The sequence below is a fragment of the Pelodiscus sinensis genome, chromosome 6 (genome assembly GCF_052426305.1).
Source record: "Pelodiscus sinensis isolate ZL-2025 chromosome 6, ASM5242630v1, whole genome shotgun sequence".
NCBI lineage: Eukaryota > Metazoa > Chordata > Testudines > Trionychidae > Pelodiscus > Pelodiscus sinensis.
The window spans coordinates 126,963,962-126,990,834 of NC_143057.1; the positions used below are offsets into that span (position 1 = coordinate 126,963,962).

Genomic DNA, 26,873 nt, shown 5'->3' on the forward strand with positions numbered 1-26,873 from the left:
CATGCCCATAAAAACCCAGCTTGCCCCTCAGTTCCCAGTCCGAGTTGTAAAACAGACCCTTAGAAATGCCATTATTACTTATACTCTGGGTGAGATTGGCGCTGGAGGCGTGGAGCCCATAAACATTGTCTACACTTTAGACAAAGTAATTTTTGAGGGTAGAACTGCACTTTAATCCGTTCACGGCGGGTCTTCAACTGTACTCACTGCTGCCTCCATTCTGTCACATTCAATTTTCTTAGGTGTGCTGGGAACACTTAGGAGCCAGCAAACAATCGGTGTGAAATCCAGGGCCCCACCTCAAAACAAGCAGTGATTATTTCAGTGTGGGGGACGGGTGTCTAACAGCTGCAGTGTTTACGTAACTGTCCAATAGTTCTAAGAAAAACTATTTCCCTAAGGGGGCGGGAAAACACTGGGAGAGGTTCCCTAGGGAGGGGGTGGAATCTCCATCCCTCGAAGATTTTGAAGTCCTGGCTTGACAAAGCCCTGGCTGAGATGATTGAGTTGGGGTTGGTCCTGCTTTGGGCAGGGGGCTGGACTCGATGACTCCTGAGGTCTCTGCCCGCCCTAGGTTTCCCTGATTCTATGGATATCAAGCCACCTGACAGGGTGTCGTGTGGGTTATTGACTTCATGTGTGTATGGCCCTTGGAAGGAGTAAGCACTGTGCTGTTATTTTAATAAAGATTTTCATATTTTCCTCCAAAATGATAATTTTTTGAAGAATACCAGATCCTTTAAAGAGCATGCACACAAACCTGAGGATAAGAGTCTGTGCTGTGCTCCTCAGAGGCACACATGGAATGGGTAGCGGGCTGAGATGACTTTAAGATCCCCATCTTAGGTTGCTCTCTGGACACCATTATAACTGAGGCAGCCCTGAGGGATTGTCTGTGTTACAGCAGCTTCCGTGGGCTGCTTTAGGGGTGACAGCACAGCTCAGTGTTACTGCCCAGTGTTACTGCCCAGCTCCTAACGGGTTCCTCTCACCCGTAGCCTCGTCACTAGCATGCTCCTTACACCAGGAGTTAAGGGGATCCTTGCGAGGCAGCCTAATGCTCTTTGCTGTGATCATTGTCCTGATGGGATCCTGCCCCAGCTGTATCTGGGACTTTTACAGCCACACTCCAGGCCTTTTTGCCCCAACTGTCTTGGTTTTGAGGGTGGGCAGCAACCTTCCATGAGCTCTTGTTTGTTCTATGTAGTAGTATTACCAGGGATACACAAGAGGACACTCAGGCCAGGTCTACACTGGACCTGGAAGGTCAATTTAAGATACTCAACTCTAGCTATGCTAAAATTGGCTTACTTTAAACCAGGCTGTAGCAGTGTCCACACAGCGGGAGGCCAATAGGCGCAAGCGCTCTCCTTGGCTTCCTTTATTCCTCACAAAAAGAGGAGTAGCAGACACTGACGAGAGCTGCCTTCAACATTTGATTTATGGATCTAAACTACACCTGCTAAATGGAATGCCAGAAGATCAACTCCTGGAGCATCGATCTTCCGGTAAGTATAGACATGCCCTCAGTGAGCCTCTCACTCATATCTATTCTGCTCTGAGCTAGAGAATTTTGCATCTGGGATGCTACAGAATTACCGGTGTGGAGTCACTTGGCTTCGTTTTTTCCACCTGACCAATGGGTTTGGTGTATTATTTCCATAACGGAAAAAAAGTGAAGAAACGTAAACATCCATTGACATCTAGAACAGAACACTTCCAGCTCCACTCCATACTGTTCGGCCCACCAGAAATCCCAGCTAGTCTGAGTTGCACAGACTTTTAAAAACCGCTCTCCATTTTTACTCCTATAGATTAGGTGAGTAAATAATTACAGGCACAGCCGATGTCTGTTGGACACTACTGAATCACTTTTGGAGTGTTATTTAATTAGTGGGATGAAAACAAAAGTGCAGTTAAGACAGTGCTGAGCATTTGATCTGTCGATGAAGTCACGTGGCGGATTTTCCTTTCCAAGCTTTATGCCAGGGACACTTGGCCATCACACATTGTCAGTCTGCAAATCATTCTTTCCTTTCTCATCTCTGCCTTCCAGTGCAGACTGATTATGTAAATCAATTAGGAGTTTGTAGAGTAAGGCACCAGCCAGACTTCCCAGTGTCGGAGCTACAATGGGGACCCACCACCAGTGATCTCCAGCCCTAGAAGAAAAGACAGAACAGGTTTTTGGTGAAACACATTGGACAAGAATTTTTATTTTGCTGCCAGAGTCTACCCTGGAGAAGCTAACAAGCTTCAGGGGGTAGCCGAGTTAGTCTGTACAGGTAAACTGAAAAAACAACGAATAGTCTAGTAGCACTTTATAGACTAACAAAACATGTAGATGGTATCATGAGCTTTCGTGGGCATATCCCACTTCTTCAGATGACTGGAGTGTTGGATGTCTAGGACCAAAATAAATAGGGGAGATGGAGGGGGGGTGGAAGAAGGGAAAATTGGTTTCCGTTAAAAGCATTTTCGGATCAGAGCATCTAGATTGGCACAGACGCTTTTCTGCAAAAGCATTTTTTGTGGAAAAGCGTCCGTACCAATCTAGACGCGTTTTTCTGCAAAAAAGCCCTGATCGCCATTTTTGCGATCGGGGCTTTTTTGCGGAAAACAAATCTGAGCTGTCTACACTGGCCCTTTTGTGCAAAAGTTTTGTGCAAAAGGACTTCTGCCCAAACGGGAGAAGCATAGCATTTCCGCAAGAACACTGACAATCTTACATGAGATCGTCAGTGCTTTTGCGGAAATTCAAGCGGCCAGTGTAGACAGCTGGCAAGTTTTTCCGGAAAAGTGGCTGATTTTCCGGAAAAACTGGCCAGTCTAAACACAGCCTAGATGAATTAAGGCCAGAACAGTGTCTGAGGTAGAAGTATTATCAACGTTTTACAGACCGGACCTCAAAGAGAGAAAATAAAATACTTTCCCTGAGGTCACACCTATTTCAGCGTAAGGAGCAGAACCGAGGTCTGAGTCCTTTGCTTAACCGCACGTCCAGCTTTGCTGTAAGGGCAATTGCAGTCTGCATGCTGCCAGACATTGAAACAATGTGGCGGCTGTCACTGAATTGCACTGTGAATGGCATGTGTCTATTCCCACATCCACTACAAGGAGATCCCAATGCTGTTGAAATGGGATTTGATTCTCTAATGGTTCCATTTTAAAATATGTTAGACAAAGCAGCCAAGATTCAACCTATATTCTGTGCCAGCCTAGCAGACTGTTCGATGGCTATTGTGGCACATGAAAGAGCAGCATTCATTCTCCATGGAGCAGAGAACTCATCTGTGTGCTCAGAGATTAGTTTTTCCCTTACAGGGCTTTTAAAGAAGGGGCAATTGATTTTATTTTGTATTAACACATCTTTCAGGTCACACAGTTATGATCTGTACAGTGTCAAAGGAAAGATGGGGACTTACTGAAAAACTGCAATTCCCCAGCCTGCTATTGCAGTAAAGATCCTTGGAGGAAGGTCCCTGGAAGGGTTTATTGCGTATCCAGTGTTAAGTCCCATGGCCATGCCGATCGCCAACACCAGGAGCCCAGTGATCACAGGCTCCGTTCCCTTTAGAGCTCCATTGTTCTTCTTGTCGTAGATGGCAAGAATGCACAACATGAGCACCGCTGTGGCGAGGAACTGCGGGATTGGGAGAAAGCACAGATCAGTAGAGAAATGCATCGCAGGGCCAGAAAGAGACGGACCATGTGAATGGAGCAGAGTAGGAATCAAGCCTGTGACGAAGCAAATCTCCAGGCAATCTCATCAGGACAACTAGCCTACAGCGGCTGCTTGATTCGCCATACCCTTCATTAACTGTAGGGGCCAGCCAGCAGCTTAACTTGCCTGCTTTTGCCTGCGCCTGCCTTAAACTCCTCCCTGCCTGATCCCATGTCCACTCCAGTTCCTACCCTCTCGTTTGACCCTTGGCTTTGGCTCTGGATTAGGCCCACTCCAGTCACTAAGATAGACCACGCTCCTCCTGGTTGACTGACCATTTGAAAAGGTGCATTAGCGATGGAATGATGGGTTGTGACGCATTCCACCCCCAGGTCACCGTTTTGAATCTGGCCAAGGTTGGGAGTAATCAGAAGTTGTTAGTATCTGGTCACAGCCAGCTCGTGCGAAATAAACAAGGGGTCTTGGCCCCATTCCCAATGAGTCTGCCCACCGTTCAGCAGCCACTAACATCATTCTACATGGGTAAGTCTGTCTGTATCAACTATTTTTCATGTCCCTACACCTTTAAACCCAAGTGCCTTAGTCATTCTGGTAACCTCATGGAGCAGGTGCTCAAGGAAGCCATTCTGAAACACGTGGAGGAGAGGAAGGTGATCAGAAACAGTCAAAATCAATTCACCAAAGGCAAGTCGTGCCTGAGCAACCCGAGTGCCTTCTATGATTGAGATAATTGTCTCTGTGGATATGGGGAAGGCAGTGGATGTGATATATCTTGATTTTAGCAACATGTATATGGTCTCCCACAGTATTCTTGCCAGCAAGTAAAAGTATGGCTTGGATGAATGGACTATAAGGGTGTGTCTAGACTACTGAGTTTTGTCGACAAAAGTGGACTTTTGTCGACAAAACTATACCAGCGTCTACACTACCGCTGAGTTCTGTTGACATAACGTCGAGAGAACTCAGCAGTTTTGTCGACGCTGGTATACCTCATTTTACGAGGCATAACACCTTCTGTTGACAGAGTTCTGTCGACAGAAGGTGTTATTGCCTGTAGGGTTGCGTCTAGACTACAGGGTTCTGTCGACAAAGCAGCTTGCTTTGTCAACAGAACTGAATGTGTCTAGACGCTCTATGTCGACAGAAGTTTTGTCGACAGTATCTGTCGATAAAACTTCTGTCGACAAAACCCGGTAGTCTAGACGTACCCTAAGGTAAAAAGAGAGCTGCTTAGATCACCAGGCTCAGTGTGCAGTGATCAGTGTCTAGTTGGCAGCCAGCATCAAGCTGTGTGCCCCGGGGTGAGTCATGGGGCAGGCTTTGATCACCATCTTCATTAATGACCTGGAGGAGGGGATGGGTTGCACCCGCAGCAAGTTTGCAGATGACACAAAACTGCGGGGAGAGGTAAATATGCTGGAATGTGGAGATAAGGTCCAGAGTGACCTAGACTAATTGGAGGGTTGGGCCAAAAGAAATCAACAAGGACAAGTGCAGAGGGAGGGAAGACTCCTAAGCACTACTGTAGACTTGGGAATGACTGGCTAAGTGGCAGTTCTGCAGAAAAGGACCTGGAGATTACAGAGACACTGTATACAAGTCGTGATAAAAGTCGTGTATACAAGTCGTGTATACAAGTCAACCTTGTGCCCTTCTTGCCAACAATGCTAAAGGCATGTTGGGCTGCATTACTAAGAGCATGGTCAGCAGATTGAGTGATGTGATTCTTCCCCTTTATTCGGCATTGGTTGAGGCCACGTCTGGAGTATTGTGACCAGTTCTGGGTCCCCACTACAGAAAAGATTTGGACAAATTGGAGAGAATCTAGTGGAAGACAACAAAAATGATCAGGGGACCAAGGCACACAGTTGAGAGGCTGAGAGAACTGGGCTTATTTAGTCTGCAGAAGAGAAGAGAGAGAGGGGATTTGATAGCAGCCTTCAGCTATCTGGGCGGGGGGTCTAAAAAGATAGAGCTTGGCCGTTCTCAGTGGTGGGAGATGACAAAACAATGAACAATGGTCTCAAGTTGCAGTTGGGGAGGTCTAGGTTGGATATTAGGAAAAACTGTTTCCGTAGGAGGGTGGAGAAATACCGGGATGGGTTCCCTAAGGAAGTGGTGAAAGCTCCATCCCTAGAGATTTTTAAGTTCCAGCTTGACAAAGCCCTGGCTGGGATGACTTAGTTGGGGTTGATCCTGCTCTGAGCAGGGGCTTGGACTAGATCACCTCCTAAGGTCTCTTCCAACCTTAATCTTCCGTGATTCTGAGTCTGCTTGTAAGGGACTCAGAAGGAGCCATAAAAACCTGTAACCATGAGACCAAACACCTTTTCCCACTTTCTGATGGGAAAAAAAGCTCTTATTGCTAGCCCCCGCACTAGCATCCCAGCCATGATGGGCTAGGATTCAATGGGAGATGACTGCGTTTGTCCCTCCCCTCTTTGTGAGACTTTATCCAGAGATAGTACGGTTCTGCCTTTTGCGGCCGTTTCACACACACGTCAGTGGGAGCTGAAGACTTGTAGCTGGTGGGAGCTCTCATGGTCATCCGTCTTCTGCAGCAGTGACATACTCCACATTGCCTAAAAGACAGAATAAATCTGCGACCACCTGGAGATGTCCCGGTGCTACCTACCACGGCCACTAGAACTTCAGCAGGACAGAACCCAGACCCTCCTACCTCAAAGGCACAGTGGGGAGAAAAGAAGAGATTGTAACTACAAGCTACAGAATGAAGCCAAGAATAGCGCAGAGACATTTCATATTAGCCCGGATGACACACTAACAACAAGTAGGGAGCTGGAGGGAATTGGTCCTACGTTGGCTGGAAAATGAGTTATAGGGCCCAGCAGGTCCCTCCTAAATCCGGCCGGCCCCTGGAGAAGAAGGAGCAGGTTTGGCCCCAAAATGACAGACCTTGCCGAGATCACTGGAGGCTCTGGTTGCCTCGCCTCCCAGCTCCTGCTGACAGGACAGTCCTGCCTAGAACTGTACACACATGAACAGAGGAAGGTTCCACAGCACCACACGCCAGATCTCTGCAGTAAGTAACCCAAAGGCCCTGCAAGATGGATGACATGACAATGCCACCTCCACCCCCGGCCTTCAGTCCCTCCATCAGGCAGGGGCTCGTACCCTACAATGCTCTCGGGAGTGCAAGGGGGGCAACTTGGCGCTGCGTAGTGGCTTCCCCACTGCTGTCCCACACAGGTCAGGTTTGCCTGGATCCCCGCCCAGAGAACCAGGGGAAGAGTTTGTAAGGTCATGCCGATGGCTCGACAGCTGAACCGTGCTCCAAAGCAAGAGTATTTGGGTTGTGAAGCAGAGTTGTGGTTCTCACGCCTGGGAGAGGCATTCACCTGGGAGATCCACTGGACTGCAACCAAACTCACAGAGCCTCGCTGTCCAGATCCTATCAGGGCAGAGGCCTCTGTCTTGAAAGAGAAGGTTGGCCAGTAGTTCTGGCCATGGCCCAGTGGAGATGCTGCGCCCACACACAGCAGGAAAACAGCGACCCATATGATGGGCCTGAGGAACCCCAAAGAGGCTTCTGCACCCAGCTCTATCGGACAGGAATTTTAGCCTATTTTGGAAAGAAACCAATAGAGTCTATTCAGCAAGAAGCCTGGAGCGGGTGGACAAAGCAACTGGGAGCAGAAAGTGAATCGCACACAATAGAGAAATATTGTATTCAAGGATTCCGCGTGCCAGCCAGCTGAAAGCAGGACTGCGACAGCGCACCCCAGTGGAGATTGCATGACGGTAATTTCATCACAGTAGAGACCAGCTGAAGGGAAGGAACAATGTTCTGCAGGTCAGTCTATGAAGAGAGGGTATGTCTACACTACAGCACTAATTCGAACTAACTTAATTCGAACTTAGTTAATTCGAACTAAGCTAATTCGAACTAGTGCATCTAGACCTAAAAACTAGTTCGAATTAGCATTTTGCTAATTTGAACTAGCATGTCCACATTGAGTGGACCCAGAACCGGGGTTAAGGATGGCTGGAAGCAGTGCCGGCAGGGCATCAGATAAGGACTTAGAGCATGGAGCTGCTGTCTCAGGCTAGCCGAGGGCTGTGCTTAAAGGGACCCAACCCCCACCTCGGACAGACAGTTCTCGGGGGTTCCCCACTCGCTTGTCTAACTCGATGAGGGACAGCAAAGCAGTCCTGGCTTGGAGTGCCCTGAGTGCCCACACTCGGCACATCACAGCACTCGGCCATCAGCCCGGCTGCACTTGCCACAGGCTGCCATCCAAGGGGGGTGATTAATCGGGGGGCTGCAGGAGAGCTTCCACCCCGAGGAGCCCGCAGAGCCACCCCAGTCCTCCCCATCGGGGGCTCGTGCCCCATTCCTCCCTCACCTCCTTCCACTTACCCCTCTCTAGCCCCCCTTCCTGATGTACAAAATAAAGGACACGTGTGTTCTAAAATAGAAACTCTCTTTATTGAACAAAACTCGGGGAGACTGGGAAAAGGAGGTGGAAGAGGGGAAGAGAGAGGGTGGGAGAGGTGAGGGCAACTAAAATGATCAGGGGTTTGGAACAGGTCCCATATGAAGAGAGGCTAAAGAGACTGGGACTTCTCAGCTTAGAAAAGAGGAGACTGAGGTGGGATATGATAGAGGTCTATAAAAGCATGAGTGGTGTGGAGACGGTGCATAAAGAAAAGTTCTTCATTAGCTCCCATAATAGAAGGACTAGAGGACACCAAATGAAATGAATGGGTAGCAGGCTTCAAACTAATAAGTGAAAGTTCTTCTTCACAAAGCAAATAGTCAGCCTGTGGAACTCCTTGCTGCAGGAGGCTGTGAAGGCTAGAACTAGAACAGAATTTAAAGATAAGTGAGATAAAGTCATGGAGGTTGGGTCCATGGAGTGGTATTAGCCAGGGGGTAGAAATGGTGTCCCTGGCCTCTGTTTGTGGAAGGCTGGAGATGGATGGCACGAGACAAGTGGCTTGGTCATTGTTTCGGTCCATCCCCTCCAGAGTACCCAGTGTTGGCTGCTGTCGGCAGACAGGCTATTGAGCTAAATGGACCTTTGGTCTGACCCAGTACGGCCATTCTAAGCTCAAGGCTCAGGGTCGGGGGTCTCACTGGACCACCTTGATTTTCATGCAAACCTGATTCTGGGTGGCCAGGCTGGCAGCTCTCCTGCCCTAGACGGCCACTTTCCTGTGCCTACTGTGGACGTCGTGGATGAGGTCCACAATCTCCACACTAGACCAGGCGGGTGCCCGCCTCTTGCGGACCCAGGCAGGCTCCCGGGAGCTGCCAGCCTGGTCCCGGGAAGAGGGGGTGGGCTGGGTGGCAGCGGGTGGCTGGCTCGAGCCGTGCCAGGTGCAGGGTCTGCTGGCTGGGTGCTGGCAGGCTTGCACCTGGGATGGGCACCGTAGCCAGCCCGTGCCCCTTTAAGGGCTCTGGGGCCGGGAGGGGGGCAGACGAGTTTCCCTGGTGGTGCCCAGAGTGGCCATGAGGGAAAGCTGGGGAGGGCTAGCCTCCCACTAGTTCGAATTAAGTGGCTACACAGCCCTTAATTTGAACTGCTTAATTCGAACTAGGCGTTAGTCCTCGAAGAATGAGGTTTACCTAGTTCGAATTAAGTTCGAACTAGCGGTTTGTATGTGTAGCGCCTATTAAAGTTAATTCGAACTAACGGCTGTTAGTTCGAATTAACTTTGTAGTGTAGACATACCCAGAGGAATAAAGGCCTTTAGGACCAGATCCCGAGAAGTGCTCCTGTAACGCCCATTGACTCAAGCAGGGTGACTCAAGCCCTCAGGTAATCCTAAAAACAGTCACCCTTCCTGAGCACATCTCTGCCCTCGCTGCCAGCAGGGAAGGATTTCCTCGCTATGCCGGACTAGAGGGCTTCATGCAACCAAGCAGCAGCAAAACCAAACCACCAATAGTCCCACAGCCGGAAGCCACTGTTTCAGGAGCTGCAGGCTAAAAGAATGAAGAGTGGGAAAGGGGAGAGCTGATCCTCCAGACTTCTCCACACCTGGAAGCCTCAGGGTCTGGCACCTAGTTCTCCCTATGCTGTTCCTCCATGGGGTGAAGCCATAAGATCAAACTTTTCCCAACATCTCTTCACCAGCCTATTCAGAGCTGGCTCAGAGACCCCTCCATGATGCAGAGAGAGGAGGGAAGCCCCATCTGCCTGCCCTCTCTACCGCAGGGTGTATGAGGGTACTGAGGCTCTCCTAACCAAGGTACATTTCAGCAGTAATTCTTTGGGCAACTAAAATAATTTTGGAAAGAAAACAAACAAAAAGCTGTAAAGAGTTTGAAATATTCCTAGTAGCAACCATGTGCCTTACAGAGCAGTCATCTAATGGAACATAAGAAAGGCAATAATGGGTCAGACCAAAGGTCCATCCAACCCAGTATCCTGTCGGCTGACAGTGACCAATACCAGACACCCCAGAGGGAGTGAACACATCCAGCAATCATCATGTGATCCCTCCCCTGTCACCCATTTACAGACAGAGGCTAGGGACACCAGTCCTACCCATCCTGGCTAATAGCCATTGATGGACCTAACCTCCATGAATCTATCTAGCTCTTTTTTGAACCCTGTTAAAGTCCTGGTCTTCACCACATCCTCTGGCAAGGAGTTCCACAGGTTGACTGTGCACTGAGTGAAGAAAAACCGACAAATGCACTTTGAACTTCAGTGCTGATCATTCTCTTCCCCATACTAAGCCTAGGTCAAAACTAGCACCAAAAGTCTAAGATCTACATCGCAAGGGGTCAGTGGGAGAAACTCTCCCATCAATTTCTCTTATGCTTCTCACCAGGGGCAGGGTATGGGAGTCAATTGCAAAGTGATCTGTGATCGATTTGGCAGGTCTTGACTAGACCAGCTAAATTGACTGCCGGTAAATTGATCTCGGAGCATGGCTTCCTGCTGTAGTGTAGCTGTAGCCTAAGACTCCAGACACCCTCCTCTGCACTCAGTGTGTGTGCACCTATCTGCCTGTTCATCTTTAAATTCACTCCTCTGTGCTGCAGCCAAACATCCTCCACTGTACGCTCATCAGGGCAGTTGTTGAGCGTATTCCTGCTGCTGAACAGTCACAGTGCTCTGCCTTAAGCCTGCAACAGCACCCCGTCACCACGCCGAGGACCCCACTGCTGTGCTCCAGACACCCCAGCGACAGGGCAGAGAAATCCTGGGCACTGACCTCATCCACAAAGCCCCCCAGCACAGTCATATACGGAGCAGGGTAGGTGGCGAAGATCCCGGCTGTGCCATTAGGTCCCACCACATAGAAGTTGCCTCCAGAGTAGTCACACAGTGCATCTAGGAGAAAGGGAAGGCAGGGGGTTAGTGCTGGGCCGCGAGCTGGTGAGCAAGGGTATGATTTGGTCACAGGTACTTGTAGCAAAAGTCATGGTCGGGTCAAGGGCAAGAAACAAACAGTCACCGCCTCTGACCTGTCCACGGCCTTGATTGATTTAGGGGGAGAGAGGAGCTGTGGAGGGGGACACATGACACCAACGGCAGGAGGGGCCAGCAGCTGCATTGAGGTGCAGCAGGGCTAGGGCAGCAGCGGGACCAGCTGCTTGGTGACCCTGGAGTCAGCCACGCTGGCTGCTGTGGAAGTCATGGAAGCTGCAGGAGGTCACGGGGCCCTCGTGAGGACAGAGAGCAGGAGGATCGCTCCCCGACTGAACGCAAAGGCTGGCTGCCCTCAGGAGAGACACACGCCGGAGGGGAGAGCGCCGTGGCCAGGCAGCCACACCTATTCCAGAGACGTCAGCCCCTTGAGCTTTGCCCAGAGGAGTCAGCTCCCTAAGACTTTGCTCAGAGGAGTTTTATTATGGCCACAGGCTTCCAGCCCCTCATGTGCCTCTCAGACAAGCAGAGGCTTGGATGTGGGCTGCGGGGGTGTGGCTGAGGAAAGCACCGGGGCTTCTTGGGGAAAACAGAGGCGCCTTCTCTGCTCCCGCTCAGGCTCTTCCGGCCGGCCTTGAGCTGGCTTTTAGCAGCTCTCCCTCCTGGGCACTGCTGGCAGTAAAATAAATGCCAATTCCTTCCGTGCGGCTGTGCCCGCCGGTCCCAGGGGAGGTCAGCGGCAGCTGGATCCAGGCCTCCCCACAGCAACCCCAGGCTTGTGACTCATAGCAGGCCTGCCTCCGATGTTCTACGTGTGGGGAAGGAGGACGCTTCCAGACCTTTGAAAGCACCAGCTGGCTCGGAATGCAGCTGCCTAACCGCGGGGCTCTCCAGCAAACGCACTCCAGGCTATTGGCGGCGAGCAAGACGGCTCTATGGGGATGGCTTCAGTGCAGTGTAACGTTTGGGGGCGGCTCGAGGAAATCTGGGTGATGGGTGTTGGTCGCATGATCAATAAATGCGGAAACCACAGATTAAGCCCGAGGGTTCGACACTGCCCCACTTGGGGTCACAAATGAGCAGAGACGCTCAAGCCCTAGGTTAAGAAAACCAGGGCCCGCTAACTCCAGTTCTACCAGCCCTGGGCTTACATTGCAGTGTAGACACGTCTGATCTGGCTAGCCAAGAAACCTCCCTCTCCCCCAAGACACACCAATAGATGAAGGAGCAGAGGACTCACTTAATGGTCCCAGAGCTTAGCTGTCTGCATGCGACTAACAAGCATTGTCAGCTGAGAACGCTGGAATTTGCTCCTGCAGGTCGCCTGAATAAACCCACATCTATTGGCCTTATGGCCACAGCGCAAAGCCCATCTCTCTTGCCAGGGGCTTGGCAGGAGAGGAGAGCACTGAGTTTCCTATTCAGGTGTGAAGAGAGATCCCAGGGCAGATAAGAGCGCTCACCTGTCTATCTAATATAAACAAGCCTAACAATGTGGTTAGCTTTGCAGAAAGCGAATCACTGCAGTGTGAACCCCCAGGATTCACATCCCTCGCCGGGAGCAGCATCTCCTTTGTGAGGACCAGCACGAGAACCAACCCATCCCCAGCAATTACGAGAGCGTTGGGAAAGCAACCCTACCATAGTACATGCAGAACATTAGGAAGGCTGCAGTGAAGGAGCCCAGGAATTGGCCGATGATGTACGCTGGCAGCTTTCTCCAGGGAAGATTTCTGAAGACGCAGTGGGTGAAGGTGATGGCGGCATTCAAGTGAGCTCCTGTTTAAAAACATGCATACCTGTGGACAAGCTCAGATACACGTATATATATTACATCTCCTTTATAAATATCGCTACCGTTCCAGATTCCCACATCCTAGCTCTCGTGCTGCCGGTGAGTTAGTTCATTGCTCCATCCCATGCGCAGGGAGCGTGAGACGTTTTCCTAGAAATCCCAGGTGCTCAGCTGGCCTTTATTTCCAGCCCAGCAAGTGCAGCAGGGAACAAACTGAAGGCTCTGAGCTCACTGGTTTATGGTTCTCCTGAACCTGGCATAACAAATCACAGCAGTAGCACTTACACCCACGTGCTGTCACTCTCCGCAGGTGTAAAAGACACCACCAGGTGCAGGCTAAGGGTAAATCAGGCCCCATCTCAGCTACAATGGTTAAACCTCTCTGCTCTAGAGTTTATGTGCTGTTCCAAGTTGAGCGATGACATACACCAAGGGCCTGACCCTAAGCCATGCAGGGCAGAGTAATCCTCCCCTAAAGTCAGCGGGAGCTGCAGATTCTTGGCACCGCTAAAGTCAGGCCCCATGTCTGGTTTGAAAGTAAAAGGTTGAGGTACAGAGAGGGCATGACAAAACTTTGGATTCCCCAGTGACCCCCATCGCTGAAGAGATGAGTAGCAAAGTCAAAAAGACGAAAACACACTATCAATAACCTGCCAGAAAATGAAGAACATAACATAAGAATGACCAGACTGGGTCAGACCAAAGGTCCATCTCGCCCATATCCTGTCTGCCCACAGTGGCCAGTGCCAGATGCCCTAGAGGGTGGGAACACAACAGGTAATCGTCACATGATCCCTCCCCTGTCATCCATTTCCAGACAAACAGAAGCTAGGGACACCATTCCTACCCATCCTGGCTAAGAGCCATCGATGGGCATAACCTCCGTGAATCTATCTAGTTCTTTTTTAAACCCGGTTATGTCCTAGTCTTCACAACATCCTCTGGCAAGGAGTTCCACAGGTTGACTGTGCACTGCATGAAGAGAAACTTCATTTTGTTTCTTTTAAACCTGCTATCTATCAATTTCATTTGGTGACCCCTACCTAGTTCTTATATTATGGGAACAAGCAGATAACTTTTCCTTATTCACTTTTTCCACATTAATCATTATTTTATGGACCTCTGTCATATCCCCCCTTAGTCTCTCCTCTCTTCTAAGCTGAAAAGTGCCAGTCTTTTTAGTCTCTCTTCATATGGGACCCGTTCCAAACCCTTAATCATTTTTGTTGCCCTTCTCTGAACCTTTTCCAATGCCGAGAGATCTTTTTGGAGATGAGGCGACCACATTTGTACATAGTATTTAAGGTGTGAGCTTCCCATGGTTTTATAAGGAGATCTTCAGCTTAGCTCTGGGAGGTGGCCTGCTTTGGGGGGTGTTTCTCACAGTTATCAATCATTACTTGATTACAATTACACCAAAGAAATGGGGCAGGGCAGATCCAGTCTCGGTCCAAGGAGCTCACAGTCTAAGAATGGATTTATTTCAGCCCCTTGTTTTCCTAAGGCAGTAATAGCTGTTTTTCTGCTCTTGTGAGGAAGGCGCTGGACTGGCAGGGCCTATGTCTGATCTGTGTTTATACAGCATCATACACAGTGGGAACCTGATCTCGGTTGGAGCCTGTCCGTACTACGAACCACAAATGATTATCATCATGAGCCTATTCTCCAACCTTTCTGACCAGCTCCTCTTTTCTGTAGGAAAAGACCCAAAACACACATTTTCCTTATCAAAACCATTGCATTCGTGAAATGAATGCACACACACCTCTGAGGAGGAAAAGCATCGTGCAAAACAAAGACTAAAGAAAGAGATTACTTAGGACCCTAAGGCTATGTCTACACCGGCAGGTTCTTGCACAAGAAAGGCCGTTCTTCCGCAGAGCATCCACACTGCCCACCCGCTCTTGCGCAAAAAGATTTACAGTAAAGCGTGGGAAGAGAGGGCTTCTTGCACAAGAGCTACGCTCTTTTCTAACAAGTGTAAGCTCTCTTGCGCAAGGGTGCAGTGTGGATGCACGGCAGGGGTTTCTTGCGCAAGAAAGCCCTATGGCTAAAATGGCCATCAGAGCTTTCTTTCGCAAGAGAGCGTCCACAGTGCCATGGATGCTCTTGCGCAAAAGCACATGGCTGTGTGGACGTGTTCTTGCACAAGAGTTCTTGCACAAGAACCCGCCAGTGTAGACATAGCCTAAGGGTACATAGTCTGCATCTACTCAACAAGTCGTTAATTTGACATAATGTCGCACCGGAGAACTTCTTACTCCAACTCCTGTGACCCTCATTTTATGAGGAGGCACTAATACATTTCACTGCTGTCCTACTCACCAGAGATGCTGCCAGCTGCATGAATCCCCATAGTGACGCCAATTCCAAATGCCAAGTTGATGCTCAGATATTCTCCATATACTCCTTTTCCCAGTGTCACCTGGGCAACGCCACCTATACCGAAGAACTAATGCAGAGAAAAAGAGGACTGTGTGACACCGTTTGCCATAGCGATAGCTGAGAGGTCCCCACCCTCTAGAAATTCATCACGGCCCCTTGCCAGGTCATTTCAGAGCACTTTCTTTCCCAACAGTGTGTCGGTAGGACGCGAAGGAGCCAGCCATAGAACAAAGCCTATACACGAGTGTGTGGGTGGGGCGGGGGGTGTGTGGAAGGAGGGGTGACATCATTATTAAAATCTAAAGGGGGCTACAGTGAGGAGGGGGGAGCAAAGAGAAAAGCCAGGGATCAGCCATTCGAAACAAAACCCCAAACCCACCGGAATGGCCTGTATTCTCATGAACCATGGGCAGAGAATGTGCGTTTGGCCATAATGTTGCATTTGGGAAGCTACCAAATAGTCACATCCACCTGTGTGTGTTTAGACAAACTCCAAGACACAGGAAAGGATCTTGGAACAGATCTGTAACGTGCCCTCGGTCTGATCTATGTTTGTCTATCTCAGCATCTTTATACATTTGGGCCGTGTCTAGACTGGCCAGTTTTTCCGCAAAATCATCTGCTTTTGCGGAAAAACTTGCCAGCTGTCTACACTGGCCGCTTGAATTTCCGGGAAAGCTCTGACGATCTCATGTAAGATTGTCAGTGCTTTTCCGGAAAAACTATGCTGCTCCCATTCGGGCAAAAGTCTTTTTCCGAAAGACTTTTGCGCAAAAGGGCCAGTGTAGACAGCATAGTCCTGTTTTCCGCAAAAAAGCCCCGATCGCAAAAATGGCGATCGGGGCTTTTTTGCAGAAAACTGCGTCTAGATTGGCCACGGACGCTTTTCCACAAAAAGTGCTTTTGCGGAAAAGCATCCTGCCAATCTAGACGCGCTTTTCCGAAAATGCTTTTAACGGAAAACTTTTCCGATAAAAGCATTTTCGGAAAATCATGCCAGTGTAGACGAAGCTGTGCTGTCGGTGCACTCGACTGAGGATTTCTTTTCAACGTTCCTCCTGTCAGCTGGACCAACTCAAAGCTTTGACTCATTTGTGCTAAGGCTGCGCAGGTATAAATTCGAATCCCAGGTCTGTGACAAATATATTGGCTTAATAAAACTTTGCTTTCTTTTTCCCTGGCTGTTCCCGGGCCCTTGGGAGCTAACAGAGCCCTTTGCAGTCAATAACTCTTTCTATCAACGCTGAGTTTTTATTAGGCCTGCAGTCAACAGAAGTGATCAGGACACGTGTCCTTTGGAGTCACTTGGCAAGGCAGCTCTGTTAGTTAGCAGAGGGAGTTGCCAGAAAAAATTGATTTTTATTTATTCTGGACTTATTGTGAGATATCTCTGTGAGCCTCCTTGCCTTCGCTGCAGTGGGCAGTAGCGCTGCACAGTGACTCCCATCAAGGTGCTCAGTGGCTCTCCTGTTCTCAAAGTACCTAGTAAAACAATCACTGCCACACTACAGCAAACAGTAAAGCAGTTCCCCAAAGTTGTTCTCCTTGGCCTCTGAGGATAGCACAAGCAGCAATGGGCTTAAATTGCAGCAAGGCAGGTTTAGGTTGGAGAGTAGGAAAAACTTCCTAACTGTCAGGGTGGTGAAACACTGGAATAAGTTGCCTAGGGAGGCTGTAGAATCCCCATCTCTGGAGATATTTAAGAGCAGGTTAGACAGACATCGACCAGGGATGGTCTAGACAGTGCTGGGTCCTGCCATGAGAGCAGGGGACTGGATTTGATCAGGGCCAGCCCGAGCCATTTTGGCACCCCGGACCCCAGGCATGCAGCACCGCCCCAGAGGCACATGGCCCCATCTCTGGGCGCACGACACTTGTGCGGGCCCGCCCCTGGGGTGTGTGGGGAGATGCCCGGCGCGTGCGCTGCCCAGTCGGCCCAGCCACCGCCGATGGCGCGCAGCCCGGGGTCGCCCGGGGCGGGCTGCGCCTGGCCATGCAGGGTCCTGCGACCATGGGGGGAAGGGCACTGCTGGTCGGTGCTGCAGGGGTTAACACGGCCTCTGCCCCGAGCGGCTGCTGCAGCCTGCCGGGAGCTGGGCGCCCCCCATAGGTTGGCGCCCTGGGCAGCTGCCCAGCTAGCCCACCCCTTAGTCTGGCCCTGGACTTGATAACTTCTTGAGGGTCTTTCCAGTTCCATTAAAGTTCTCTTAGGACTTACGCCATGTCTAGACTACACCTGTCAACAGAGAGATGTAGATTAGGCACGTCAAAATTGCTAATGAAGCAGGGATTTAAATATCCCATGCTTCATTAGCATAAACATGGCCACTGCTTTTTTTTTCAAAACAGAGCTTTTTCGGGGGAAAACTGGCAGTCTAGATGCAGATCTGTCAAAAATTAACCCTTCTTCGACAAATCCTGTAAACCTCATTTTTTGAGGAATACAGGATCTGTCGAAAAAGTGTTTATTTTTGACAGATCTGCGTCTCGACTGCCAGGTTGTTGTTTTTTTCAAAAAAGCTCCGTTTCGAAAAAAAACAGCGGCCATGTTTATGCTAATGAAGCGCAGGATATTTAAATCCCTGCTTCATTAGCAATTTCAACGTGTCTAATCTACATCTCTCTGTCAACAGAGAGGTGTAGCCTACACACAGCCTTAGAGGCTCATGTGCTAAGCTCCAGTGGTCTCAGGTTTGGTTCCGCCTATCGGTGTTACGCTTGGGCAATGCAAGGCCCTGTTTATACTTAGGCTCCATTTTCTTTATTTTAAAAACGAAAAGAGACGCTATGAAAGAAGATTATGGGTTGCTGAGCTCCTAGTGACGCGCTACTTGTGCATATGGCTGCATTTTAATGAGTTAGGCATATGCCGGCATGGCTTTGCACATGCAATCACTGCCACAGCAAGCCAAGAGAAGATCTTTTCTTGCATGCAAACAGCTAGGCGAATGTATAAGGAATCACAGGCATGTACAGTTCCCCAGTTGTAATTATGTGTCTGTAGAGTTTAGAGTGTGTCCGTCTGGCTGTGTGTCTGGCTGCAAGTCTGTTTGTTCAAGAGCTCCCCCTAAACAGTAAGTGCTGAGGCCACCACGTTTGGAATGCCGCTTCCTCTTCTTCTAACTTAAAGCCAGGTCAGGGTTTGGTTGTGCCAGGACAACTGAAAGCCCCAGGAAAAAGGACCGTTTAAAGAGAAGGGCTGCTGTTCGGAGGGACATGATATGGGAGTGTCCACCAGGGGCAGTGAGCCCGCAGGGGAAAGCTATCCTGCAGGGTGTCCACTGGGGGCAGCTGTACCAAGGGAGTGGGAGCAGGGGGGGAGCGCCATCATTTTGCCTGCCAGCACATTGAGGGAGTAGCCCCCCCCCGCCCCAAACCTTATCCCCTCCCCCGCTCCCAGCCCTTGGGAGAGGAAGGAGAGAACAGGCCCCTGGCAGGATGGGGCAGTCCCGGGGGGGCAGAGAACACACCCCTGGCGGGTTGGGGGAGACCCCCCCCCCACATCCCCAACACTTACACACTCCCTGCACCCCCAGCCCATACACACACATCCCTAGAGCCCTGCCCAACGCCGGGTAAGTCTGCTCATTATTTCTATTACCATAATGCAGGGCCAGAACTGCACGGTGCTGGCCACTGTATAAGCCTACCAGAGACCGAGCTTGCAGTCTCAATGCATGCACATCAAATCTGCAGGTGGACTTGCTGGAACTCCCCAGAGGAGTGGTCACGTTAGCTGCATCTGGACAACACTCACCACAATGGGGACCTGACCCAGGCCGGGTCTTTCGCAATACATAAGAATAGCAGCCGTATTTTGGCATCTATTAGCAGGCCACGCCTGAGAAAACCCAGCCCATGTCATAGTAGGATGCCATGAAATGCCCACACTGAAAGACATTTTGTCCCTATTTAGGAAGAAATCTAGCTGGGACACAGGTAGCTTGCTTCTACTGAGTGTGTGAAGTCACACCTAAACCAGGCCTGGTCACCTCAACAAGAGGGGAGATGGTGTGTGATCCGGAGATCAACATGTGCAAGGATGATGCAACCATGGGTGCAGTCCCAGTTTGCTTTAATTACAATTATTGCAATTATTAAATCATTTGTCCTGTCTTCCGTAGGTTTTTACAAGCATTAAGTAACCCCCAACATGCCGGGGAGGTGAGCAAATATTGTTCCCATTTTACAGAGAAAACGTTAAGAAGTGGCTGTTGTCAGAGCTGGGATTAGAGGGTGAGCAGTCTGCCCCCCAGCTCTGAGCTTAGATCCTGCCATGTCATACTGTCCTCGTGGACAAAGCACTTCACTTCCCTGCCAGTTTCCCCTGCTACAGAATGGGAATAAGAATAGTGTCCGGCACCATGTGTGCAGACAGAGAATCAACACGGGCCTCCTCGACATAACTAGCTTTCTGCTAATGATTAGCGGCGGTCTGGTGTCATTTAGCACATGCTTGTTCTTTCGCAGAAGAGAATGAGAACTGTCATTTCATCCCTACGCTGCTCCATTCTGTCCCGATCTCTGCCTCTGCAACCTTTTGTTTTGTCTCTTTCCCCTTGAAGCATTTTTGATAGTCTCAGAGGGATGGCCACGTTAGTCTGTAACTTTAAAACGAGTAGTCCTGTAGCACCTTAGAGATAGATAGATAGATAGATAGATAGATAGATAGATAGATAGATACAAAGATAGATAGATAGATAGATAGTATCATGAGCTTTGGAGGGCGCACACACTTCCTCAGATGAGAGTGGTGTGAGAGGTTCCCCCTTTTTTCTCCACGCACATCTGAGGAAGTGGGTTTTGCCCACGAATGCTCCTGATACTGTCGATATATTTTTTTTAGTCTCTTTTTAGGCTACATCTACACTGCACAGTTCTTTTGGAATAAGCTATTCCGGAATAGTTATTCTGAAATAGCTTATTTTGAAAAAACACGTTTATACCTCAGGGAAGCCTCAAAATGAGTCTGAGGCAGGCTTCCCTAATGTAGACGTTCTATCTTGATTTAGAGCCCGAGGAGGAATAGCTTAGAATGGCCCTGGTGAGGGGCTATTTTGAAATAGCAGCAGTGGAGCGTCTACCCATGCCTTATTTTGAAATAGCTATTTCGGAATAAGCGTTATTCTTCATAGAATGAGGTTTACAGAAGCCGGAATAAGCCATCCATTATTTTGAAATTATTTAAAATAACAGAATTGCTGTGTAGACGCTTGCATAGTTATTTCAGAATAACAGCTGTTATTCCAAAATAACTGTTGTGTAGACACATCCTTAAGGTGCTACAGGACAACTAATTTTTAAAGCATTTTGATAGATCCTTAAGACTCCTACAAAGCTGCCAGACATAACGCAGGTTAAAGATAACCATTAATAGCCTGTCAATGCTACCGGCACTGAGTGTGGATACAAAATGAGAACAACACACCACTGAACCTGCAGAATGAGAACAACACACCACGGAACCTGCATCAGCCACACATTAGCCATGCACACACTTTCACAAGGGGTGTCTCTTCCTTACCATGAGGAGGAATGTCCCCAAGGCCTCCGCCAGTCCCTCCCTCACGGTCTTGTTTTTGATGGTGAACACTTTCTTAATTCTCTCCCGCATTCTGCTTTCTGGCTTTGGCTTGCAGCCGATGGCGTCCCTGTTGCAAGAGCAGGTTTCATTGCACAGAACTAAGTTACCCTTTGAAACTTCACCTTCCTTTCATTCACAGCTCAGATCATATGGTTAAAGAGAAACAAACCAATGAAGGAATCGCTAGTCTGAAAGTCCTCTTAAAAAAAAAAAAAAAGCATATGCCTTTGCATTGGGAAATACCAGGGTAATTATGAAGTAAATGACCATAACACAGATTTGCATTTCTGCAATCAAACAAACAAACCTTGCACCTCCCCATGCCAAGTGTGTTCCCATGGAGATGGAATTATAAACACCCTGTTTATGTTCCTTCAACCTCACTAATTCTTCATAATCTTTAGCACAAGGCACAAAGCAATGAACCCCTCATATGAGCAGTGTTTTGTATCACACTGATGTGGCTTGTAGGAAGGTGCCTCTGCTCTTTAATGGCACAGCAGTGTGTCTGGGGATACATCTACACTGCAGAGTTTTTGCGCAAAAACTTGCGGAGTGTCCACACGACAAGCACGTTTTTGCACAAGAAAAAGTACAGTAGATCGTCAGAAGACAGGGCTTTTTGTGCAGGAGTTATTTCTCTTTCTTCGAGGAATAAGCCTTTTTGCGCAAGAATTCTTGTGCAAAAAGGCGTGTGTGGACGAACTGGGGTTTCTTGCACAAAAAACCCCTCTCGGAAAAAGCATAGGTGCTCTGATGGCCATTCTGTGAATGGCAGTCAGAGCTTTCTGGTGCAAGAGCGTCCATGGCAGTATGGACGCTCTCTTGCACAAAAGCACATCTTTTGCGCAAAAGCACATGGCAGTGTGGACGCGCTCTTGCACAAGAACTTTTTGCGGAAGATATCTTCCGCAAAAAAATCTTGCGCAAGGAGCCTGCAGTGTAGACGCAGCAGAGACTGTACTGAAACCAGCTCATGGAGATTTTTCTTTAGCGTCATGGTGCGTCTGCACTGCAGGGCTTAACTCAGAATCACCTACGCAAATTGAGCTATGTCCATTGTGTATATTATTTCAAAATAGTAATTTGAAATTGGGAGCATCTACATAGCACTTATTTCAATATAGAGCACAATTCCTCCGATTTCCCTTACTCCTCATACAATGAGGCTGTGTCTAGACTGGCCAGTTTTGCGAAAATGGCGATCGGGGCTCTTTTGCACAAAAGCGCGTCTAGATTGGCACGGACGCTTTTCCGCAAAAAGTGCTTTTGTGGAAAAGCGTCCGTGCCAATCTAGATGCTCTTTTCCGAAAATGCTTTTAACGAAAAGTTTTCCGTTAAAAGCATTTCCGGAAAATCATGCCAGTGTAGACGTAGCCTGAGGGTTACAGGAGTCGGAGTAAGAAGTCCTCCAGCATGACAGTATTTTGACACTATTTCGAAATAACTGCCTGCTGTGTAGACATGGACTGTTATTTTGGAATAGCTAGTTATTTCGAAATAGTGTTGCAGTGTAGACATACCCTCAGTGGTTTTGGTGCAGGAGCCGAGGAGATCGGGCGCTGCTGTCTCATTCAAGTTCCAAGTGACTCTCGCGGGCAGCAAAGTGACAGCTGTGAAAAATCTGAGAGTTGCAACTGTCTAATAGTTCATTTCAAAGGATGGCTCTATATGAGAACATTTTAGTAAGTCAGTAGTTGGGAGCTCTGCCCTTTGAAGTCATAGAATCATAGACTCACAGAGCTGGAAGAGACTTCAGGAGGTCATCAAGTCCAGCCCCCTGCCCAAGGCAGGACCAATCCCAACTCAATCAACCCAGCCAGGGCTTTGCCAAGCCGAGACTTAAAAACCTCTAGGGATGGAGATTCCACCCCCTCCCTAGGGAGCCCATCCCAGTGCTTCACCACGCTCCTAGGGAAATAGTTTTTCCTAATATCCAACCTAGACTGCTGCACTGTAACTTGAGACCTTTGCTCCTTGTTCTGCCATCCGTCACTTCTGTGAACAGCCTTTCTCCAGCCTCTTTGGAACCTCCCTTCCATGAGTCACTGTCATAAACACCCCCCTCAACTTCTTCTCCTCCTCCTCTACATCGCAGGTCTTATCAAATCAATTGTACTATTTTGGAGTTATTATTTTCTGATTTCAGTTTTTTTCCATTAAAAAAAATTAATTCCGTCATCATGGGTTTTTTTATCAACATTGTTTGATACATTGACACAATTACGTCACCTTCCTGTACATGCATTCAGAATTGGATTGCAATGGGAAAAACGGACTTTACAAAAATATCTGATTATGTAAACAAAACTCTTGCAAATTTACAGTATATAGTCACAGTAGCACATCTGACACTGGTTTAAAGAGGCATGCGGAATTATGACCAAGCTGACATTATTGAACAGTAATTCTAGAGGTCCACAAAAGTGGGGAGGGGGGTTACATAATACATACGTGTGTGTGTATGTGTGTGTGTGAGAGAGAGAGGGTGGGGAATGTGATGAGCGAGAGAGTGGGGTGTGGGTATGTCTGGCCCCTGATACTCAGAGCCCCCTCCCTCCCCACTGCCCCATCATGGGACTGGAGCACAGAAAGTCTACCAGGGTCAGGTGTGGGGGGAATGTGGGGAGTGTCTTTCTCCCCAGTCAGAGGCCACATCAGAGAGGGTTCATTTGTTTGGGTGGTTTGGTTTGGTTTTTTGTTTCTCACCTGTGTGTGGCCCCTAACTGATTTTTCTGTGGGTCAGTGGCCCCCCGACCCAAAAAAGGATCCCCGCCCCTGTTAAGCAGGGCGCTCAGCCTGAACACTTTCTCACACAGCAGCCACCGCTCCTGAGCCAGAAGCTGCTGCCGAGACAGGTACCTCCCTCTCCCCTGACCCCATCTCTGCAGAGACCGGGTACCCCACGGGTTTTGCGGGGCATCCTGACACTAGCTCCCTCCCCTTCCCTAGTCTGCGCAGCATAGCAGAGCAGGAGGTGAGTAACTGCTGTCCTCATGGTGGGGGGAGAGCAGGAATCCACCTTCACGCTTTGACTCCCTGAGTCTGTCCACTGTCCCCCCCACGCTTGGGCAGTCAGTGTACAGAGAGCTCTGCCCTCTCCACGCAGCCCCGCAGGCCAGGGAGGTCCTGGTAAAACTAACTCCCGTACAACCACAGTCTTGCGTGAGGAGGCTGATCTCTTGGCATAACAGGATCATTGGCTGTGAGTTACCTTGTGGTTTAAACCACAGCTGGTTTCAGGGAGCTGCAGGGCCCAGCCCCTCTACCCCATGACTGACGCCACATCCTTGCAATGCTGAGATCCAAATTCTGGAGGACCTCCCCCCCCCAGCTCCCCAACAAGACACACAAAGCCAGTGGTTGAGCCAGGAGCCTTGAACCCCCTCCCCATCCCCACTGGGATCTCAAGTTTTTATAGTATGTTGGGGGGCCTCAGAAAGAAAAGGGCTGGACACCACAGTTCCCTGTAAGCCAGGCACTCGTGTGGCTGCTCAGGAGAAATTCTGCTGAATTCTGAGAATATGCTGCCCAGCTGATTAGCAGAGCACCCACAGCTAGATTTGTGTTGACTGGTGGTGCACATGCACACATGCCTCAGTGCAAAAAATTATTCCACACGTGGATGGGAAAAATCTGCACGTGGATGGAAAAGCTGAGAGGGAACATTGTTGGACATTCTTCATGTAAATAATCATAGGGTCTAGACCAGTGGTCTCCAACCTTTTTACACCCAAGATCACTTTTTAAATGACAGACCAAGCCAAGATCTACTGCCCCGCCCCTTCCTTGAAGCCCCGCCCTCTCTATTCTCCTCCTCTCCATCACTTGCTATCCCCAATCCTTATACTGCTGCTTATTATTATTATTAGTTTTTATTCTTCTGTAGGAAGAGGTTTTTCCAACATTTGGCCTGTCTAGACTGGATCAAATGTCAGAAAAAAAACCCTTCTTTTGGAAGCCCCCTTATTCCTTGTGGAAAGAGGAATATGGGGGTGACCAAAAGAGCCTGTTTGCTCTTCCACTAAAAAAGCAGAAGAACAAACGCAACCCTGGATACAGAAGAGTTTTTCTGGGATATCTCCAGAATCCTGAAAAACTCCTGCAGTCTAGCTGGACCCTTGCTGTGTTGAGACAGGATGTGTAGGCTCTGGGGTGGGAATGAGGGATTTGGGTGTGGGAAGGGGTGAGAGGTGCAAGCTCTGGGAGGAACTCTGGATGCAGGAGGAGGTGGAGAAGGGGACACTGGCTTGGGGAGGGGGCTCCAGGCTGGGCAGTGGTTGGGATTCTGTGGGATGTGAGGGTGCAGGAATTTGGGTTGGGGGATGTGAGGGGCTGAGGGCAGGAGGTTCCAGTGTTTGATAGGCTCAGATCTAGGGTCTGGGGAAGGGGGGTGCAGGAGTGGTTGTGGCCAGATGGGGGCTTGGCCCCAATTGGGGGTTTGTTGGCCAGGCTTCATTTTTAAATAGAATACTATGTTAAACACAAAAAGTTTCTGCATTGTCTTTATTTATGAGAATGGCAGGGAACCTGCCTTGAGTCAGGGGTCACTGACCCATAGAAAAGTCATTGGGGAGCAGGGGACACAGTACTGGGGAGGGGTGCTAGTAGGTTCTGGAGCAGGGAACAGGGTGCCAGTGGGGGCAGGGGAGAGGGGGCAGGGTGCCAGAAGGACAGGTTTCTGTAGTAGGAGACAGGGTGCCAGAAGGAACTGGTTTCTGCAGGGGGGACAGGGTGCCGGGGGACAAGTTTCTCCGGGGGGGAGGCAGGTTTCTGCAGCGGGGTCGGGGGGGCAAGGGAGAGGGAACAGGGGGCCAGGAGGGCGGGGGACAAGTTTGGGGCAGAGGAGAGGGAACAAGGTTGGGGGCAGGGAGTTCCCTACACCAGCCACGGAGGGAAGCCTCTGACCCGCGCTCCCTCCGGACTGACCGCAGTTCTCGGTCTCCCCAAATCAGTCTTTCCCAAACCTGTTCCCTTCTAGACAGTGCTGGGTCCTGCCGTGAGGGCAGGGGACTGGACTCGATGACTCTCGAGGTCCCTTCCAGTTCTAGTGTTCTAGGATTCTGTGGTTTGTCAGCCCCAATGGTGTGCAACCAATCCCCCATGATCAGCTCACAGTGGCACATATGTTCTTGACACCTGCTCGGGGTGCCCCAGACCCCGAAACTGACACCCTCTTCCAACCCCAGACCCTACCCAGATCCCGACACTGACACCCCCTTCCAACCCCAGACCCCAACACTCACACCCCCTTCCGACCCCAGACCCCAACCCAGTCCTTACCCAGATCCCAACAGTGACACCCCCTTCCAACCCCAGACCCCAACACTCACACCCCCTTCCGACCCCAGACCCCAACCCAGTCCTTACCCAGATCCCAACAGTGACACCCCCTTCCAACCCCAGACCCCAACACTCGTATCCCCCCGACCCTAAACTACCCAGATCCTGAAAGTGACACTCCCTTCCAATCTTCCAATCCTAGAGCTTGACACCCACATCCCCCCCCCCCCAAGCACAACTCCCCACCCCAGACTGGTATTTTGGACCCAAAAAATCAACACACAATTTGAAAAAGTCAGAGTTTACTGGCAAGGCCACCTTCTACCCCATCGCCCCCCCTTCCAATCCCAGACCCTGATCCTGACACCCCCATCTACTTCAACCCCTCCTCTCAACAACCCCCAATCCCAAAGCCCCCGTCCAACTCCTTCCAGCCCCATACCTTAACACCCACGTCTCCACAGACCCTGATATCCTCTCCCCACTGCAGAGCCCGACATGCACCGCCCCCCCCAAACCCAGCCTCCCACAACCCAGATTCCCCGCCCAACACCCCCCGCACACATCCCCCATTGGTATCTTTGACCCACAAAATCAATCCGAGAATTTAAAAACAAAAACAAACCAACCCCGCACACTAGAGGCCAACTGCCCGTCGGCGGCTCTGCAACCCGCGCCCTGCCCGGAGCAAACCGCGTGGCAGTTGCCTTGGTGACATCATAAAGGACAAGCCAGAGGCACTAGGGCCAGCGAGCAGTGCACCGGCCAGAAACCTGCTTGGTTTTACCCTTG

At 49.8% G+C, this 26,873-nt stretch overlaps 2 protein-coding genes across 3 annotated transcripts in view; one reads left to right on the forward strand and one right to left on the reverse strand.

The window, feature by feature from the left end:
* Nucleotides 1-26,873, forward strand: part of TPGS2 (tubulin polyglutamylase complex subunit 2) — a 94,498-nt gene that overhangs the window by 27,665 nt on the left and 39,960 nt on the right. The gene's annotated exons all lie outside the window — the stretch shown is intronic.
* On the reverse strand, nucleotides 1,850-26,816 carry LOC102455476 (aquaporin-7). 2 transcript variants are annotated; one of them, XM_025184608.3, is made up of 8 exons: nucleotides 26,711-26,758; nucleotides 22,322-22,411; nucleotides 20,739-20,865; nucleotides 15,155-15,281; nucleotides 12,676-12,813; nucleotides 10,880-10,998; nucleotides 3,426-3,643; nucleotides 1,850-2,162 (listed from the first exon to the last, which is right to left on the reverse strand). In XM_025184608.3, exons 3-8 carry the CDS (start codon nucleotides 20,826-20,828, stop codon nucleotides 2,003-2,005), a joined length of 852 nt encoding a protein of 283 aa, XP_025040393.1. In that variant the 5' UTR covers nucleotides 20,829-20,865; nucleotides 22,322-22,411; nucleotides 26,711-26,758; the 3' UTR covers nucleotides 1,850-2,002. The 2 variants fall into 2 exon arrangements, with proteins under 2 accessions (XP_025040393.1, XP_014429082.1); XM_014573596.4 differs by lacking the exon at nucleotides 22,322-22,411 and having other exon boundaries at nucleotides 26,711-26,816.

Excerpts from the sequence above, each read along its gene's own strand:
- LOC102455476 (XM_014573596.4), bottom strand. The coding sequence starts at position 20,828 with ATGCGGGAGAGAATTAAGAAAGTGTTCACCATCAAAAACAAGACCGTG. Across the intron at positions 12,814-15,154 it reads TGCAGCTGGCAGCATCTCTG|GAGCTCACTTGAATGCCGCC; the intron begins GTGAGTAGGACA and ends GTTTTTAAACAG. Across the intron at positions 10,999-12,675 it reads AATGTTCTGCATGTACTATG|ATGCACTGTGTGACTACTCT; the intron begins GTAGGGTTGCTT and ends CCTTTCTCCTAG.